Source organism: Heterodontus francisci, chromosome 2, assembly GCF_036365525.1.
Source record: "Heterodontus francisci isolate sHetFra1 chromosome 2, sHetFra1.hap1, whole genome shotgun sequence".
NCBI classification, from domain to species: domain Eukaryota; kingdom Metazoa; phylum Chordata; class Chondrichthyes; order Heterodontiformes; family Heterodontidae; genus Heterodontus; species Heterodontus francisci.
Window position 1 is genome coordinate 74,693,630 of NC_090372.1, and position 20,893 is coordinate 74,714,522.

Here is a 20,893-nt window from a genome sequence, read left to right on the forward strand (position 1 = left end):
ATTCTGTAACTACTTAAGCTGTGCTTTAAATCATCCAAACCTTTATAGTTCGGTACCCTCTGTGTTCAGTGCAGACACAATATATATTTTAAATTTACCCTGCACGTTTGATGATGTGACACTGTTGGATAAATATTTCTTCCACAACTATTTGCGTTCTTAGTACTGAAAATACACTTGACCGAAATGTATTCCTCCCCCATACAATGTCATAAATATTCCCGCAATATTATCTCAGTTGTCTTATGTGTGCATTTCACTTCAAACCTTTCTTCATCCTGTCAAATTGCCTTAGCTAGTCTATTTGTCCAGTGGCGATTGATGATTGAGAATTGAATAGCTGATTTGACTATTTTAGATAGAGGTCGTTGGCTGGTATTAACAGTGTGGTTGTGTTGCGTTCAGGAAACATTGACTAATTCACAGCAGTTTACTTTAAAATTAGATCAATTCATTCTGAGCTTTATTTGCCCTGACTTTCAGATAGCATCGCTCATTCAGCTTTACTTGCGGCTTTGAATATTATTTGTCTTCTTGCATAAACTTATAACGCATATACTTCATGCTGTGACTCCTCGCTATTGTGCACATTGAAAATACAGACAAACCTACAAATATTTCTGAATTCGAGTAACTGCAGAAATTGGACGGACACTAACAATTCACAAATTTACAATCTGGGAAAATTGGTCCCAATATGATGTGCTTGATAACTTTTTTGTTTTTAGTAGTCTGTTAAGATCTCATGGTAGCTTTATGAATGCTAAATAATTCGGGATTGCATTGTAATTTGCAATCTTTCAACGAAGTAAATCGTTATAGTAAAACAATATCTACTGACAACAGTCTTGTTAGCTCTGCAATGGTGGCTGACCATTTCTGTTTCAGTGCTGTCATAAAACTAAACCCGAGTATCGATTAGGACGTCAATGTTTATAGAGAAGATTACTCAGAACGTGACCTGTCATTAGAATGGGGCAATAAAGTATAATTAAATATTCATTTATTCAGTGATAGAATGAACTTTGACCTCAAACAAGGATAACAATTTGCTTAATACCCTGTATTTTGGTGTGGATTCTGAGAGGGTTTTTTTGTAATTATGCGTCGTTTGCTTACACCATGTCACTGGTGTAAGGGATTTGTCTGGAGTTTGTAGCTGAGGCTCACTCCGAGCTAAAACGGGAACGCTAATTTGAAAATGACCCAACGCTGAATTAATTTCGGCTTGAACTTTCGGTGAACTGGAGATTAAACAAGGCTGAGCAGGCAGAGTGGAACAGTTTCTTAGCTATAGGGTCTTCAGTCAGCCTTTCACATTGAGTAAATATTGATCAGTTTTAATCTGATTGCCCTGAAGGAAAATGCAGAGTCTCTACATTGAAAAGGTAAATTCAAGAGGGTGAATCTTTGAATGGAATGAACGGCGAGGGTGATCTCTTGCTTATCCTGAAATGCTTCAGCTCTTCGCCGATTTTATTTAAAAACCAGCTTCGAAGAAAGCGACCGTATTCATGAGAGATTAATTCAGTATAAAAAGTGACGTAATGTAAGAATAAGAGTGAAAATTGGCTCGTACAGGGAAAATAATAGAAGTAAAACCTATACAAGATAAAACTTATTCAAGGTTCAGTGTTAGATCTTAGATGACTGAACTACTTTAACGCAGAACATTGCGGCGAATTTTCGATTCTTTCCGAATATAAATTCTACCTCAAGTTAGAAGATTTGGAAGCGCAGTAAAGATCTGCTATAACTTTGCCAGTACATCATAAGATATCGTGTAGGAAAGTGAGCTCATCGCTATAGTGATCCTTTTTGTAGTTTTTTTTTCGAAAAAGCTTTCACCTTCCAAGATGTGATATAGTTTGCTATTCAGAAATGTGCGAACGATAATTTTTGAATGCATTGTATCAGCATTTACATTGTATATATATATCAACTAATAGGTACATGAATTGATAAAAACTCCGAAAAAGGAACAAGATTTTTTTTTCTTTTTCCATAGAATCGTACTGCATGTTTAAAGTAGCGAGGACTGAGGTGTACGGAGTGAGAAAGCAAACGGATTTCACCGCGATTGGATTTTACACCTATCACTAGCAACAGATGGCGAGGCATTACTCCTGCGTAATAGCGGAGACCTTGAAATTCAATAATATCTGCTTCGAAAGTTTTGGAACCCCAACTAATTATAGTTGAACTTTTAAAAATAAAGTATTATATAAAATCTAAAGTGTTTATTTCGAGCTTTGTATTTCCAGCCTACTTGGATTCTTCTCATTTCCTACATTACAACAGTGACTATACTTCATGGTCTGTAAAGCGCTTTTGGACCTCCTAAGGTCGTGAAAGGCGCTTTATAAATGCAAGTCTTTCTTTTGCCTTTTATCTGAAATTGTTTAAACACTTCTTTTCATATTTTAAACTCTAGTTATTCTCAATGTATTACAATTAAAATAGATGGCGAAGTTAACACCCACTTTATTAGTTATAAAGAGTCAGACTTTTGTATCGAAAAGTGATATTGCTTAGTTGATTTCGAGTTTTGACTTTGTACAATTTGTTTCCTTTAGTAAGCAGGAAGTGATACTGGAAACGCTGAGTATCAAAAAAGACAGAAGTTGAAGTTTTCTTTGAAGTTCTTTTGCATCAACTGCAACCTTCCAAAGGCAGACAGCTCTATAGCAGACATGTCCCTTGATATGGCCGACGTGCCCTAAAACACCATCGACTTTTGCTATTGACGCCAAACTGCATCTAATCATGTTGATTCTGAAGCAAATGCCTGTGACATTCTAGTCACGCGGCGTCAGCGGTTTGCTCAGTCAAAACAATACAAGGAAAATAGTTTAGTTTAGAAAGTTGATTCTACAATCTTGCATTTTTTCATTTCTTTACATTCCGCTTACTCGAGTATATTTATGTGAAATCAGTGAAATCTTTGGTGCAATAATCTGAAGCAAAGCTTCAGTTGATGACAATGACTGTCTTTGGAGAGTGCGTTGTTTACATATATGTAAATAAGCAATTCAAGGTGAAAAGGTCAGTGCTTAGATCTGGTATGTGTAGCATTTAACATGGCTTGAAAAGCTTCTTAAAAGACACGCAGATCCTTCCAATGAGCAGAAAACGTGTCCCATTTGACTTTTGATTCAGTTAGCTTGAACCTGGTTGAAACCTGATGATTTTCTCTGACTCCATGGCTTATCAATTAAAAAATCTAAAATAAGTTAAATGCATGTAATGTAAAAAGTACGCGGGCAATGATGGAAGAAAAAGTTTTAAACACTGTTTATGGAAAGGGAAGAGAAACGGCCACATACTTGATTATAATAGAGAAGCGCAGCATTTTAATAGAATTTATTATTTGGACCCGTAAATTCTGTTCTGGATTTCAGTCACAGAAAATCTCAGAACCGTCTCAAATCACGTGCTGATTGTATATAACATCTAGTCACACAGTAGAACTGATAAAACTCAGTAATGAGTAGGTACACACTGACAGCATTGTATCATGCAAAATTCCAGACACAAACCACAAGGAAAACAATCGTTTGGCTATAAATTACATTAACAGGTAGCTCATGACATCAAGTTCAACAGATATCGGAGTAAACGTGATCATTCTGAGGTATTTTAACAAGGTGCTACTGCTGGGCTTGAGACAACCCACGTACGTTTTGGAGGGGGACACATATTTAACATCTTTCAAATTTTACATAGCCCAGTGCAATGAAGTATATGTAATTTCTGTACATGTAACCTTCCCCAGTTTAAGGAGAGCTTCTCTATCGACCCAGCTCTGCTTGCTGCAAGTACAAGAAATGTTTTGCTTACACTTCGATTCATTGATCACATTTTGTTTATAAAAACTCTACATCTACATCATATAATGGTCGCTTGACCCTGGCTTTCAGCATTATTTTTAGAAAATATTCGTAAAAAGATAAAACTCTTGAGAAAATATATACAACCAGCGCAGCTTACAATATATATGCAACACATTAAATTAAAATAGGACAATTATATTATACAGTAGTTGGTTCTTAGTGTAAACACTTTTGTAATAGTGCATCTCTGGTTCGTTTAGAGATTGACAGATTTTTGTTCCAAATAAAATATCTTTCTTTTGGTTTGTTTCCCAGAAATTTATATAGCATTACATCTTTCCCTTCTAACTTAAAACAACGAGCAAATTAAATAGTTCCTAATTTGGGCTTGTTTTCGGAATGTTTCAGCCTGAAGTATTAATAGTTTCTGAGGTAGATGATGATGGGGAGGGGGTCGATGAGGTAGAGTTACATTTGTCTGAGGTGTCTTCTGTGTTTGCTTCACTCCCAGGCGTGGCCGGAGAAGCTGAGGTAAGACCCTCCTTTTCCCGTTTTTTCTGCTTCATCCGCCGATTCTGGAACCAAATTTTTACCTGGGTTTCGTTGAGCTGGAGGGCAGCAGCGATTTCCACCCGCCTGGCCCGAGTCAAGTACTTGTTGAAGTGGAACTCTTTCTCCAGCTCCGTTAGTTGCTTGGTGGTGAAATTGGTTCTCACCGTATTGGGCTGACCGGCAAAACCATACTCTCCAGCCTTTCCTAAATCAGTAAAAAGAAGTCACAAAAGTCAGGGCAAATTTAGAAGACAAAATGTGACAAGTGCTTGGGATTGCTGGGTTAGTTTTGCTGCATTGATAATCAATCATTGCCGTTCCAGTAGTTTGGAAATGTCTTGTCAGGAAAGCTTAAAAGGATTACTCTACAACTGTTACACGTCATCAGCTAGCTGATGTTTAAATTATGTTTCACAGAATGCTGATAAGACTGGAAGAAAGAAATAGATCAAAGAAAAAGACAATTTGGAGGAAAGGTGAGGCCATCAGACCAGCTTTAACAACATGCAACAGATAAAGATTTTTTACTCCAGTCTTTCACGCTTTGCTGTCACTTTTCCCACCGGATTTGCTAGGATCTATTTTCACCTTACAATTACCTGTAGAAAGCAATGCACATAGAAAACTGAAATTACCTGTTTTTGGAGGATTCCTCTTCACTTTCATCCAGTCAAAGGTCTGTGCTGGGGGAGGGGTCTCAGCAGACGGGGAGCAGCAGGCTTCCTGGTGACTGCCATGAACGGGTGACAGAGAGTGACAACCTGCAGCGAGGGCTAAACCCTGCTGTTCTTGCCCGTAAGGGTGATGGGGATATTGGCCTGATCCTACCATCCCGCCATAACTGTGGTGATGAGGGCTAATAGCTGAGGCAATATTTCCAGGGTAGACAGCAGGAGCACACTGAGGGTACCCTCCGTTGCCATCCGTCTCTTGATTCAATGAGTAGTGATGACTGTAGCCTGTGTTAAAGCTCTGTGCTGGGTAGCCTGCCCCACAGTTGGGGTGGGCACTGTAGGAGATGCCCAGGTTGTTGGGATGTGTATAGTTACTCTGGTGATGGTGATGATGATGAGGAGGAGCACCTATTTGGACACTTCTGCTCACGATATAGCGGTCATCAGCGTTGCAGTTATTATTACTAACGGCACAAGACTGATAAGTTGTAATTCCTTGATCTGCATGGTAACTTCTGGAAGAGCAGGTCCCAGTTTCTCCGTTAATGATGGAATAATCTAGAAAGGAGTTCATCCTTGCATTGTCCATCTGTCACTGGGGTAAACAGCATATAAAGTGACTGTCCACCAACCTGGATGGCCCGTGCCAACTTGCCCACTTCCTCAATGGGGCTGAAAGAAAATGATATCAATATACAGTGGTGTCGCCACGTGACCAAATTCGTCCAATCGCGGGGTTCCCTGCGAAGTTTGCATGTGATCGATCACTGTTTTAGTGGCATTTAAATTACAAACGCTCTTCCATCAAGGTTACGCCATTATTAGCCCGCAAATGCATTATACTTCAAAGCATGCCCGGCAGAATGCAGCAGGGATGTGTTGAAGATGCAGGTACTGTTTCGCTCGGGTCTGCATTGCCATTAGAGTTACCGCGAATCGCGCGTCTACAATGGGGGCAATTATCCCGTCTTCTTCCGCACAGTAGCTTCTCTGTCAGGTAAGAAAAGCCGCAGGATTAAATACCCAACAGCCAGGACCTAAACGGTTAAAGGAATGGTGTTTGTGTAGCGTCGCTCCACTGTGGAAAAGGAATCCGGTATTCCTCTCGAGTGTCTGCTGTAGCATTGTGTGTGAGCGGCGTTTTTTTCAAGCATAACTCGATGATATGTAGGTCGGAAAAGCTATGCAAAGCGAGTCTATGATGTGTCAGACCACTTCGTGCATTTTAATGAAAGAAAGTACAGGTAACTGCTACATTTCATTCAGGCATGGGATAGCCTGTGCATATTATGAACTGATTCTACCCTTAGTGCTAATCCGTGCAACGTAATTGAAGACGACCCTCAAAACAAAGGGTAAAATGATTGATTGGATTAAGAGTTTTATGATGTAAAGATTTGTATTTAAGTTGTGTGTGATATGGTGTGGGCTTGTAAAGGGAGGCGCCATGCCTTCACTGTGCAATAATGTCACAAGGAAGCGTGCAACAGCCTATCAAGGCCTGGCCTTTGCCTGTCCTCCGGTTTCTAGCTATTGGCATGGAAATGAGCAGCCTCTTCAATCGAATACAGGCTGGCAGGAGCATCCCCTCACTATAGGGTTACAGGCAGCCAAAGAGTCTTCTGTATTATATTGGCTGCCTGCCTTTATTCTGGTTGCAGCGGGAATCAGAGATTTTTTCCACACAGATATGAATAATAACTCCCCTTGGCTAAGGCATAATGTAACCAAACGTGGTCGATTGGAAGGCGCTGCCGCCCATCTGTCAGCTTCCTGTAGAGTTCTCTCCGAGCAGTCAGGGTCGGTGCTGATTTGAGATCTATCTTTTGCACATTACAGAGTGACGTGGCTCAGGGTTAGATACAGTAATTTACTCGGATTAATTAATTATGACAAACAGTGGATTACGGTCCTACTGTAAGCAAGCATTGCGGAATGGCGACCACACGTGGAACTTAGAGATTATTTCGGTTTAGATTTAGGCTTTGTGAAATTTGACAACTAATTCATGAAAGTAAATGTCCGACTAAGGTTTGTGAAATATTTTGAGTGAGTCTTCACAAATCACTTAACTGTAGTATTCCACAGCTCTTGAAGCGGAAATAGCTGATTATTGTTCTTTGTGGCCTGTGTGTGTTTTAATTATTAAACGGACTTCATGAGATTAGCAAAAATTGTCCAAAAGAAAATGTAACAGGAGTGTTTTTTTTTCAATATATACTTCTGACCAATGGAACTTCTATCGACTGTACAGAATATGATGCTTTTACTCCGCGACCTATCTATCGACTGAAGCTCAGTAAAGCTCCAGTTTTAACTCTCCAAGTCAGTAATACACTTAAGCAGACAAAACAAACACAGAAATGAATTGCAATTCACTCGGACAAGCACAGGAAACCTTTTTGCAGAGTATAAAACATCTTTCGTTTCTGTGTGCTGTACCCTGAAAATTTATTTTTTTTCGCCTTGTATTAGACGGCAATTAGAAATCATACTTTAGTGCATTTCCCCCTCTTTCCATATGCTCGTAAATTAGAACAAATGAACAGCTTCACTGTAACAATCCGCTCCGCCATCTTTATTTCCTGGGTCTGAACATTCACTGTAGCGGAAACTGCCCGCTGAAGAAATCTGGATTGGATCTTTTTTTAAAAAATGTCTTTAGTACTTTTCGGTTTGAATTCTGCAAAAAAAAACTCCTCCCTTCCCCCACTGGAATGCTTTCCTTAAAGTAGTTTTCCCAACTATCCCGTGAAATATCTGTATCTTTCCCCGCAACCCGTAAACCAAAGACTGACTTTTAGTATTTTAGGGTGGTTGCGGTCGCCATGCGCCATTGAGAATGGCCTGAAAGCCTGCGGTGCTGAGTAACCGGGCTTTCGGGGTAAAAACACATCTCCCAGTAAGCTGCCCATTATGTCATGTAAAGACTTGGTTAATAACGACAGGTTATCGACAATGTGTCACTATTTGCCCGTGCGGTTTGCTTTTAATAAGGAAGTATCGCTTTCCCGATACACAATACAGCAGCCTGATAAAGAAAGTAATAAAAACGCCTTAACACAAAACCAGTAATACAATGTGCAGTAAAAGTCCTTCCTATTATTTCCCTGCTTAATGATTAAACAATTGGAACTCCAGTCCAACAGTAACATCGTTGTAAATCCTTACGTGGTAAGTCCCAATTCGAACTGAGTGTCAGCAGCAGCAATAGAAAGCGCAGTGCTCTTTATAAGAAACAGTGAAAATGAATTACGACTCAACGCCTACAAGTTTCAAGCTGACAGGGGTTCCCCGGTCCAAGCAAATACGTAAGATGTTTTTTTGTTATGTACTGCTGCGATTGATCCATTTGATGACATTCTCATTCATAAAAGGGATTTGATTTATGAGTTTGGGAAGAATTACCTCCAGAACCGTTCCTGTCACTGCTTACGCAGAAGCCCAACGTGTTTCAAACGACAACACAAACACATATGCACCGCTAGTTTCTGTTGAATCGAAATAAGTATTACAACAAGTTCTTCGGGGGAGGGAGCCTAGAGGGAGAGGAGGTGTTACAGGAGGATTAAAAGAGAATGGTTGCCTAAAAATCCTCATGCACAATAAGGATGCATTCCTACAGCTGTTATTTCATTTATACATATAGTAATGCACTAAACGCCAGAATATGCCTTGTGTTTTTATAAAAAGTGGGCCAAGATTTGAGATCATGTTTTCTGAAGACTTTTTCAAAAGGAAGATTGTAGCAAATTAAACATTTGTGCTGAATAGATTTTTGAAGAACCACACTGACGCTCTCTCGAGCTCGCTTTTTTCTTTAAAATGTTGTGACTCTTAATTAAATAAAATCGGTTTTCCATATTACATTTCTAATGTACGATTTCTTAGTAAAATAATAAACTGCGTGATAATGCGGGAGTTTCTTAGGCCCAGCTGTTTTTTTTGTTGTTGAAAAAAGCAGGTTTAACGGCGCATGACGCAGTGAAACATATGGGAATCTATATTGCAGATGATGACTGGCAGTCAGCGAGATAAGGAATAGAGGAATCAGCGTTAAAGATTAGCTACTGACATCAACAAATAAAGACGTTTGTTTAGTAACAAGCACACATGGGCATGAACACTCCTAAACTTTTTTCCTTCTTTCCTAGATTTTCTGACTGGTGGCAGGTGTATCCATGGGGTGTGTACTGAAGAAGATTTTGCTACGAAATATTACTAATTTCTATATATAGCATTCTTTTTGCCTTTGTTCAGTTTGTTATATCAAAGTGTTAATATTAAAATGTAGCGCCACATATTTTGTGTCATTTAATAAAGGCAATATTAATATATTTCCCGAGTGCGTGGCTCTGTGCCACAAACAGTTTCGGTCAAAGTTTTCAAACCCAGCTTTATTGTTGTTTCTGTGGAGTCATAAATAAAGATCTTGGATTCTTTTATTCTTCTTCAATAAATGCTGATATGAAAAAAGTAAAGAACGAGACTGACCAGACTGCTCAATTTTATTAATGCATTTATGTCAAAAAGAAATGAAATATTTATTAAGTGAAAATAGTCCTGAGAGAGAAAATGCTTCAGGATGGCTACCTGTAGCGTATAATATTTTGCTCTATCAAATTATTTATGACAATGTACCTTAAAATAATACGAAAGTGAAAAAGGGAAAAGTAGAGATTGGTCGATTTCTATGCAATAATTTTCATGAGGGACCCATGTCTTGCTGGGCGACGAGTTATAAAATACGGGGCATTAGTCCAAAGACAATAACTAACTTTTGCATTTATAGATGGGCCTCGAACACATTCAAGTTAATTGAAAGGAAAAAATACTGACCATTTGAAAGGAACTGAAGGAAAGAAAACGAATTTAAAAGAAGGCATATTCTGCTCACAGCGACTTTTCAGTTAGTAGTTCAAATGCTGCAAATCGATTGTGGTTAGAGTATCCGTAAAAAAGTCAAAACTGTCAGCAGAAAGATCCACAGGGCTGTCCAGGGACCCTGGTAAACTGGGCGATACTCCATCTGAAAGCTGTAAGCAGGATTCTGTGGAAAATACGTTAAAATCCTGTAAAGAAGGGACATCAAGGGCCTCTGGACTGTCATTGTTCAAGCCAGCTGCACAGTTCTGGGCCATTGTTGACAGGCAGTTTTGAACAGTGGGTGACTGCTGATGAAAATGTTTTAGATTTTTCTCATTGCTGGGTAAAGGCGAAACTGGGAAACTTTGGGATTCTCCATTGTGTAAATTCTGCGCCTGCTGTTGAGTCAGTGCATTGGATTGAAAAGTATAGCCTTCCCTGTCCAAGAGAGCGCCTGTAACATTGTTGATGCCTTGCTCAAAGAGTGACTTCTCTTCGTCATCTTCAGTCTGTCCACTATCCTCCAAATTCTTAAATTTGCCATCGCCGTTTTGGTTTTCTTTGCACTGGGTCTGTCTTTTGTGCTTCATTCGTCTGTTTTGAAACCATACTTTCACTTGTCTTTCAGTCAAATCAAGCAAAGCTGCAATCTCCACCCGCCTGGGTCGACACAGATACTTGTTGAAGTGAAATTCTTTTTCCAGCTCCAAAAGCTGCGTGTTTGTGTAAGCTGTCCTTAACCTCCGCGATCCCCCACCTGTATTATCCGGAATTTCATGAGTTTCTACAAATAAATAGAAGTGAAAAACAATAATAATAGTTTACAGTCACTTGAACCAAAATTATATAAAATATAGACCATCCACTGCAACAAAATGGCCGCCTGAATGCAGTAAACCCATTGTTTCAATGTCTGCGGCTGTGGCGTCTGCCACTGGCTAAAATATTAAATATATTGCAAAATACACGTGCATCAAAGCCCAATCTTGTAGTAACGTTTACAACAGCCTTTCCACATTTGGTGATCTCTGCATCAGCTGCTTTACCATGAAAGTGCGCTCATCTATCACTCTTCATTACTGTCAAATATCAAAACTCTAAGATGGGGAGAGCACAGAAGGTCATTTTCTGACTAGCTGGGCAAATAAATCATCCTCCATTAAATAAGTTGGAGAAAGTGCTTCGATCTCTTAATTATTAACTAGCAACAAAATAAAACTGATTAAACAATTCATGCAAATAAGCGAGTCTAAGTTAAGACAATAATTCGAAATGAAACGTCTTTGAGCTGACCTTTCTGGGAAAGACAGGATGCTGCGGGTCCAGAAGAAGCAGGCAGGTGATTCTTCTTGGAGTTTTTTTTCTCTTTCATCCAGGGGTATTCCGGAGGTAGAGTCGCGGCTGGTAAAGGGCTTGTGCCATTTGGGCTCTGTTTTGGCCGGCTTTGGCGAGGGTGACTGCTGGGATTCAGGCTGGGGATGGTTTGCTCAAAAGGAGGAGGAATCACTGTCGAGTGTGAAAGCGTCGAGTTCTTGATTGATGAACTTTGAAATGTATCACCGACAGGGGGAAAAGATGTCAGGCACTCAGCAAGCGACGGCTGACTATTGATAAAACCAATTTCTCGTTCAAATTCGTAATTCATTGCCGTCTCCACAGAACGTAGGGGGAGAAAGTTAGGTGTTAGTTATTTTTTGGCCCGTTAAAAAAAAATAAATATCGCTGCTGTTTTTTTTTTCTAATTCACTGATTACAGCCGTATGGGGACCGTGCTACTATTAAACTATTGAATTCATGGAGACAAGGTTGAAATTGGACCGAATTCGCTGTCACATGATTGCGTCTGCCCAATGACAATTTGGGGTTTAATCAAAAGAAGGCACTGTCTATGTGATTGATCCAAAAAGTCGGAGAGAAACGCCTCATTCAAGGCCAGCAGTGTTTTGATTTCCACTTTTTGATCCATCTTCCCATAATAAATGTGAAAAAGATTTTTGTTTTAAAGCTCGTGGAAATCAGCTCATTCAGCCTTGCCTCTTTCTTTCTCTCTCCCTCTCTGTCTCCTGCACACTTGCTGGCTCCTCTTTCTCTGTGTGTTACCGACTGTCACGAAGACGACTTGCACCTCACAAATCATCTTGCACCTAAATCTGACGCCTAGAGTCATTAACAAAGTAATCCATTAATCTTCAAAGTTTTGACACTGGACCCCAGAACCCAGCCACATAAGAAGTTACACAGACGAAGCTACAGCCATTTGCTTCATGTTTTCGTTGGGATTTCGGTCTCCTTATTATTATATTTGTATAGTACTGGATATTCTTTGATTATTGTGCTGTACGAAGGCAATAATTCAAGCAGGAGGTCGAATATGGTGGTGATTCTGGATACTACACTTTTCTTATAATCGTTTGTTTATGACCAACGAAAAACGTAAAAGGCGTATCACTGAAGGTATTGTATTCTCTTGTGTTTTGTGAAATTTGTAACATCTAAAGATTAACTGCAAGTGAGAATAGATTACTGTGTTTAAAACACACACGCACACATACATAAATATACACACAATCATATATAAACATATAAAATAAAACGAAACGGTTTTAATAAAACGAGAATTTGAGGGCATGGACTAAAATAAACTGTACGTTTTGCATCCACAAATTTCAATTTCTATTTCCTTTTAAAAAATGAACAGTACTTCTATCTAAATTGTGAAGTGGTGGGGTGGGGGCGGTTAAAGCTGTCACGATGCACTTATATTCGTTATGGCCGTGCAGTATTTAGTAAATATATTAGCACTTAAGAAAAAAATCCTTCACCATCACGGAATTGTAAAGTGCTGGGATTTTGTTGAACTGAGTAAAATGGAAATAGCAGTGGTTTTCTTGGCCTCCGTTTTGCTTATACCGCAAACAAAGCTGTAAGGAAGTATGTGCGCTATCAATCTTGTTCGGCAAAAGGTCTGACAGCTTTTGGCCCCCAGAACACATTTAAAGCTTCTCTCTGCAATGTCGAATACCATCAACAAGAGAGTGTGAATCCTGCTTGTTACTTTAAATGGTTACAGAAAATATTTTATTTATCATCATAGCATATTCAACACTACTGAACAGCAAGGGGTGAGTTCATAGAAAATATATAATCATTTATAGTAGCTAGCCTTCTTTCAAGTTTGAACTGTAGGTTTTCATGCTAAGCTACAAATGGAACGACCTTTTTGCAGTTAAATGGGGCTTTTGTATGTGAAATGTGTGTAGGTGTTGGCGTTCTGCAGATTTTCACAGCCTTTCAGTTGCAAGGGCATGTGGGCGAAAGCAAAGCCCATTTGAATCAAATTGTTGGCAACATAAAACGGAATGAAACATAAAATAATGTATTTTAAGATATAAAAATGCTGATTTTATTAATCCGTTTGCTGCTTGGAAAATTTAGGGAAAATACACGCATCCTGCTGAGAATGCTTCAGTTCTGTAACGCTTACGGCTTGAAGAAAACATAGAATCGCGTTCTGGGTGTTTATATACATAAGTAAATGGTAGTTAGATTGTCACTATTTTGTCAGTAAATCATTATTGTGTTCTGTGAGTAATTACGTGGCTTTATATTGTTTTTGAGAACGGACATTTTAGCTGGTTGGAAATTGGAAGCGTCATTCTGAAATAACAGTTAAGGGAAAGTAATAAATATTGACTAAATATTACACTTATGTGGAATGTTTCGTTGCAAATTAATATTTGAAAATCTGGCAAACTTGCCAAATAACTTTTCAGCATTTCATTATGCAACCTTTCGGATCACGACTAAAACAAGACTTTTAAACAGCGTTCTCTCGTTAATTTACGTGTACTGAACAGAAAGTTGGCCCTCGCGATAAGACCTCACAAAATAATTTCGTTCAATCTGAATTTATAAAACTTGTGCTTTATGATGGCTTATTGGTGACATGCAGTCTATGTTATGTTTAGGCTGCATCATTCGTTTCGTCAATATGCACTTTAATTGTATCACATTTAAAACATTGCTAGCTGAGTAAAGAAAGTCTCATATGTATTTTGGATAGGAAGATAAATTAGACAGCATGTCCTTTGGGAAGCTCTGACAGCGAGATGCCGACAACATGGCGTCTCCTTTCTCGGCGCTTAGGCTCTGCCACATGGAAATTAATTTTATTTTTTAAAAATGGAGTACTAAGTTTTCTTCTTCCTACTTTTCCACAATTTAAAAACCCTATGGATACAATTTGCAATCGGTAATGGGTTCTTTAAAACTGATCTTTGCATAATAAATTAATTACTGTCCACGCCATCTAGTCTCAAAATATTATTTTTGAAATCAATAATCTAGATAAGGGAAAATTGTTAAGCAACGATCTTACGAATAGAATGGTACACTATCACTATATTTTTTACTTTTAAGTTTTATTTGTTGGCGGGGAAATGCGCACTGGGACATTATATTGAAAAAGGTTTGGTCATTGGAATTAAAAGGAATATTTATAAATGTTGAATTGCTGAATATTTTACAGATCGTGTTTTGTATTTTTAACAGAACAGCTTACTGGTGAAAGAACAAATGTAAGGGAGTGAATTTTATCTGAAATCACGAGCACGTTTTAAAATATAGGACATGCTAGCAACATTTTTTTTTAAATGGTTCGTTCGTACCTTATTTGAAATGGTTGAATATTAAGCGGTAAGTATTTTTTTTCAAAGCACCGGACTCTGAACAGGCATGACCCATGTCTAATGTTTCATTTTAGAAAATTCAGCTAAAATTGTCCTTTTTTTTTTAGAACCGTGGCATATCTGGAATTTGTGTATTCAGTAGCTGGAATTTTAAAAATATTTTCCAGTAGTGTTTCTAAATCAGATATTAACTTTAGTAATATCAAGCACTTCTGAATCCTGACGTTTTCTCCTCTTCTCTCCCTCTCTGCATGTACAGGATTCTTTGGAAAACGGACCGAGAAACGGCGGCAACAGTAATGTTTCTTGGCTGGCGAAATATTGTTTATCCAATGCAATAGCTGTACTTTTTATATGTACCTTATATGCATCTTGATCCAACCAACCATTATTAATAATAAAAAAATGAAGTTAGTAATGCCTTCTTGTAGATCTTTTTATTTCTTGCGTGGGGCAGAACTGGGTCCTTTTTTCGGCCTCAATAAATGCAGCATTGAAGACAGATGCAAGCCACATGATAATGGATGATGTTACAGTGTGGGGGTTGAAACACTTGGTTGTAGTTACACAACACAAAGGAAATCTGACTACAGGGCTGAGCGTTTTGCTGTGTATTGCAGAACGGGTTTACACTTCCGTAAATATTTTAGAAGAAAAACAGTGTAATATGTTTAATCTAAGTTAACATTACAATCAACACAGTATTGCTGACAAAAAAAATTTATTCGTCAGAACTAGCTGTTCAATGGATATCTCATTTGCAGCATGGAATGCATACCTAAAACAAAATTGTGGCAATTTTGTGTTCCATTTTAAGAATACTACAGTTACAGACTAAATCCCTTGTCTTGGCATTATTCCCACAATTGACCAAATTGCGTTTTTCATGAATACATTACTAACAGAAAACTACTTTTCTGTGTATTTTACAGGAATTAAAAAAAACATATATTTACCATGACTTAAAACACAAGGCTGAACAGAACCAAGTAAATAGTCAATGTACAGTTCTCTTTATAAATATGTGTCAATGGGGATAAATAATATTTTAAACACTTAGAATATTCTCCTTTGCAAGAGCAAATAAATAAATTTGAATGTTCACCAGCATACACACATACTGAAAGATGGACAAGAACTCTTATTTGCCCAGGGAGACCCTGTAAAAGCGCTTTGATCTTGTTTAACCATTCAATGTAAAGAAGTGCAATATAAACCATTTTACTGTTCCTCGCAAGGAAAAATAAAGCACGAACAAATTCACGTTTAAGTAATTTTTAGAAAATTTGTTCATATACCCTGTTCCATAAGAGTAGAAGATTATATATGCAAAGTTCTGTAAGCCTTAGTACTTCACTTCTACTACTGAATGCTAAGGCTGGTGTCCATGAAAACAACCACTAACCAGAGACAGAGCAATGCAAGCAAGGATCGGTTATCGATAGGTACATTACATGTAAACTATAAGGGTTGATACTAAATCAAAAAAGGAAGAGGGGGAAAGAGGGAATGTAATCATAGATAACATGACAAAGCATGAGAAAGTGATAGTCCACCAGGAGCTAACTGGTCCATTACAGATGGGTCAGCTTGGGAGCTTCCTGAATTCTTCCCTGAGACGGATGGTGCGAAGAAAGGTCTGTGTATGTGGGATGTGGGTCGCAAGGTCCATGGTGATGGTTGCTGGTCATTGGCCCTGCACCATTATAGTCCATGTTTCCAGAGGGAGGATGACCGAGGTGGGTTAGGCTGAAAAGGGAAGGCCCAGAGCTCGGCATGGATTCCACAAAGTTTCCTCCAACATAGACTGGGCTACCCTGTAAATGAGGAGTCCCATAACCGCCATTGCCTTGAAGAGGATGCGTGTCATATTCAGGCGTCACAGCTGCCGTCCCAGCATACCTCTTCTGTGGAGGTGGGCAACTGTTTAGAGGCCCAGGATAAGACGTAGGGATAGCATAGGCGTTTTGATGAGGTTTGCTGAAGGACGTAGGCGAGTGCGGGTCGTATGGAGCACTGGTTGCCAAGGAATGCATAGAGTTTGCATATCCTCCTGCAGCTGATGGTGGAATGGGGCTTCTGCAGGGCGACTGTCCTCCAGAGGATGTTAGCATGCCTTTCGCTTTCTGATCCTTTTTGTATTTCATTCTGCGATTTTGGAACCAGATTTTAATCTGTCTTTCAGTGAGGTTTAAGAGGTTGGCCATTTCGACCCTTCGAGGCCTGCAAAGGTAGCGGTTAAAGTGAAACTCCTTCTCCAGTTCCACCAACTGGGCACTGGTATATGCTGTGCGTGCCCTCTTGGAGGCTGGGCCCGGAGGACTTTTTTCTCCAGCCGAACTTTCAACTGTAAATAAAGAAAACAATGATTAAATCTATTCATAGGCGTAATAGATGTTGAAAATAGGAAATATATATTATATAATTAACTCTATGACATATTCTAATGTATTCTCAATAAGTTACGTTAACATATTAACCCCTATCATTAAAAGATTAATGGCTCATTCGCCATCTCCAAAAAACACAATTGTCACTCCTTTGCCAAATTATTATACTTAGTAATGGAGGTATAACCATGCATAAGCCATTACTGGGTATTTCATTATTTAATATTGAAATCTAATGATTTACATTTAATAAAGCAAAGCAGTCTTTTATTCAAGTACACCATTGAAATGAAATCCGAAACTACACTTTAAATTACATTGTTTAAAAGTTATTGCATCTTATTTTTTTTATCAGAACAATTCCAATAAAGATATTACGTTTTGAATCGGTCATGCCAAAACGATGCGCTAATTTGACCCAAGATGCAATCAGTAGAGCAGCCTTTTTAAAAAACCCGATGCACACCAATAGCATTGAATTGCCAAATTATACACATCTCTAATCATAGTCTTCGGGTATTACTTAGAAATGAAAACCGATTTCTTGTTACTTGAGCTATTTTACATACCGATACAAACAATCCACTTTGCAGTGCCCTTCCCCCCATTCCAAGGATTCCACTTGTTTATGTCACAATAGTACCAAACATGGTGAGAAAGATCATTTTCAACCGATTGGGTGATAACTAAGAAAACATTTTGAGCTATTTTATTATATGTTAAATATAAGTGATGATAATTCAAATTTATTTCATGATTTTGAAATAAAAACAGAAAATGCTAGAAATACTCAGCAGGTCAGGCAGCATCTGTGGAGAGAAAAACAGAGTTAACGTTTCAGGTCTGTGACCAATCATCAGAACTGGGAAAACCTAGAGATGTAATAGGTTTCAAACAAATGAAAGGGGGAAAGGTGGGAAAAAGAACTTGCATAAAATCAATGTTTCTCCCTCCACAGATGCTGCCAGACTTGCTGAGTATTTCCAGCATTTTCTGTTTTATTTCAGATTTCCAGCATCCGCAGTATATTGCTTTTGCATGATGATTTTGAGTCATGTTAACACCTGCAATCATGATTTATATGAAATATATAATTTCTATAACATTTATTGAAATTCCTCATAAACATATTCTGTGTCAGTACAAGCATGTCTGTATTTGCAACTGAAGCCCACAAATGCAAATCTGATATCTAAATATTAAGAAATCATTTCGACTAGTACAAGCAGTTCATGCCTCCAAATCCAGTTATCACTAGTTGATATTTTATTTTTATCAATCAGAATTGTGCGTGTGCATATTTTTCCATATTTGCACATGAGCAATAGTGCAAATCCAATCACATATGCATTGGTTATTAAAACTGAAAATTAGGTGAAGATTATCAGTTCCTCTCCAAAAACCTGGCCCTTAAGATATGTTTAACTATCCATAGGTCGAATATAGGTACGTTACCGAAGATTTATATGTGCATGTTATATAATTATATATATCTTTAGATCTATATAATTATAAACGTATACAAAAGCACTTAATACATAGCTGGTGTAATTTAAGTAAATATGGAGCTAGACTGGAGGAACTTTGTATGTATGTGGAAGAGAAATGGGAATGAGGGGAAGAGAGAGGGAAAGAGAGGGAGAGAGGTGAGGCACGGAGAAGGAGGGAGAGAGAGGAGAGGGGGGAGAGAGGGAAGAGGGAAAGGCTGAGATGCACTCTCTCAACTGTTTCCCGGTAATGTGTATTTTAAATTGCCTAACCTACATTTAGAAAATGTTAGTGTTTATGTTTATAAACTACTTGCCTAATCACTGACAATGGCCCATACGTTATTTCTATGACAGGGTTCCAGAATTATTGAAATGATTCAGTTGTTCAGATTTTTTAGAGATGAAGGCAATGACTATGCTGTTCCAGTAGCTCAATTATCAACTTTACCCACTGTAGCAATGACATGTCGATTGATTATCGAAAGGTAAGATAGGACGCTGTGTACCTGAACTGGAACTGCTGGTTTTTTGCTTGGCGTTTTGGCGCGACTCTTTCATCCAGGGGAATATTTGTTTACTAATGGTGGCTTGTGAGGTAAGTGTAGGGTTTTTGCTTGTGCTGGACTGGGTCGAGTTGCTGCTGGTATTTTGGGGTGGTGAGACAGATGGTGGTGGTGGAGGTGGTGGAGGTGGTGGCTGCTTCTGTTGCTGTTGCTCTGCAATAACTGGGTGGTGGCTCGGTTGACTGGCACTGGTTCGCATGCAACTTTCATTGATATCGTTGGGTTTGTGATGGGGGACAGTGCCCGGTGATTGCAGAGAGCAGGCAGGCCGATGATAGTCGCTTTCCACGTGGGACGAAGGCGGATATTGCTGCTGACTGGCGTTGTAGTTAAAACCATTTGCTCCTTGGTATGTGTAACCACCGAAAATTGCAGAGCTGTCGTAGTATGTCGCTTTTTGCATCTCGTTGTTTCCCAATATTTATTTCGCAAACTGACAGGGTCTTGACACCCTTATAGAATAACATTGGCGCCCTGTGTCACGTGACTCTTTTCTTCCAATGGCCTCTTCGGGTAGACCTGGGGTTACAAGAAACAAAACCATAATGGCGAAATGGTACAAATCCATCTTACTCTCAATAGCAACTGACATGAAAAGCCATAAAAAGTGTGCAGCAATATTTAGTCTCATAGCTTAGCCCTGGGCAACCTGAGTATAACAGCAGTTTAAAACTGACTCTCAGCGGTAAATGCTCAGTACGGTTGAGCAACAAACGATCGGTAGCTGCAGATTCCAGCTTTATATTTTGTCTCATCGGGGAAATACAATACTACATAAGGGTTCATGTGAAACATGGATTTCGGTAGGTTAAACTAGGAATAGACTTCTTGGATAGCTGAAAAGAGGAACCATTATGCGTGTATATCAAAACATTTTTTAAGCCAGTGGTTACGGAGCGTTATGTGTATGTGTAAACTGCATTCAATTGCAAATATGTGATTCATTAGTTACATCTCAAGCGATCTAATGAGGTGAGATTTAAATGATGCAATCACTGTGACGAGTTAATGATTTCTTAAAAAGTGAAACCGAAAGAAACCAACTTTAGCAGCTAAAACTTGCTGCAACGAAACACAAAAATATATCCAAGCTCTATGTTATGTATGGGTTTATTTTAATGTTACGTTTTAAATAATAACCAGCAGGTTAATTGAGGCGCGGTGTGTAAACGCTACTACTTTAAGTATCATTTAAAATATTGACAGATTTTGCCACTGTCTCTATCGTAGTGTTAGTTCGTATTTGTTCATTCCTCTCGTGTAATAGACACCACTGGTATTGCATTGAAGATGTTTCTCTAGAAAAGCGGTTCGTTTTAAAATACTGTTCTGGTTATTTTCAAACCTGGGACGTAGAACAAGCATTCCAGTATGTGTACTACATTAAGTGCGCTGTGTTTGATAACATTGCATTTAAACTAATATTTGTTTTATCCAGACTGGCGGGCAGAAATGTCTTGTTTTTTGTTGGTTCCCCTTTTAACAGGTCACCATTTGGTCTGGCGGAAATTTCCAAAGGTTCGTTTTACTGTTTGAATTCTACCTGCTAAAAGCATGATGGATCGGAAAGCACCAGGAACCTGAAAAACTGGCGTTCTTCTTTATGACCACGGTGTGAACTTTTCTTCCAACCGAACGATAATAGGCTCTGTCTCTGAAGCTGCTCTTAATTTGATGTATGGGGGTCACTGGGCCGGGGGAAGAGATGGGAGCCCAGCCTACAGAAAGGGCCTGCATCATGAGAAACCGGCAGCAAACAACACTATTCTATTCAAGTGTTTCAGTTAATTATCATATTCCTAAAAATTCAGCAATCCTTGTATCGCAGTTAAAGAAT

The 20,893-nt window shown here is 38.7% G+C and overlaps 3 protein-coding genes across 3 annotated transcripts in view; all 3 read right to left on the reverse strand.

Moving 5' to 3' along the window:
• Window positions 1-4,115: 4,115 nt before the first annotated feature.
• Window positions 4,116-5,648, reverse strand: hoxa1a (homeobox A1a). Its single transcript, XM_068050694.1, has 2 exons — window positions 5,021-5,648; window positions 4,116-4,590 (listed from the first exon to the last, which is right to left on the reverse strand). The coding sequence occupies exons 1-2, from the start codon at window positions 5,646-5,648 to the stop codon at window positions 4,238-4,240; spliced, it is 981 nt and encodes a 326-aa protein (XP_067906795.1). The 3' UTR covers window positions 4,116-4,237.
• Window positions 5,649-9,631: 3,983 nt separating this feature from the next.
• hoxa2b (homeobox A2b) lies at window positions 9,632-11,570 on the reverse strand. The gene is made up of 2 exons (XM_068050681.1): window positions 11,219-11,570; window positions 9,632-10,709 (listed from the first exon to the last, which is right to left on the reverse strand). The coding sequence occupies exons 1-2, from the start codon at window positions 11,568-11,570 to the stop codon at window positions 9,970-9,972; spliced, it is 1,092 nt and encodes a 363-aa protein (XP_067906782.1). The 3' UTR covers window positions 9,632-9,969.
• Window positions 11,571-15,139: 3,569 nt separating this feature from the next.
• The window catches only part of LOC137384750 (homeobox protein Hox-A3), a 43,761-nt gene continuing 38,007 nt past the window's right edge, over window positions 15,140-20,893 (reverse strand). The window contains exons 5-6 of the mRNA XM_068059155.1: window positions 19,000-19,575; window positions 15,140-16,960 (exon numbers count right to left, since the gene is read on the reverse strand). Coding sequence (XP_067915256.1) covers window positions 16,188-16,960; window positions 19,000-19,459 — 1,233 coding nt within the window. The 5' untranslated portion in view covers window positions 19,460-19,575 and the 3' untranslated portion in view covers window positions 15,140-16,187. The remainder of the gene's footprint in view (window positions 16,961-18,999; window positions 19,576-20,893) is intronic.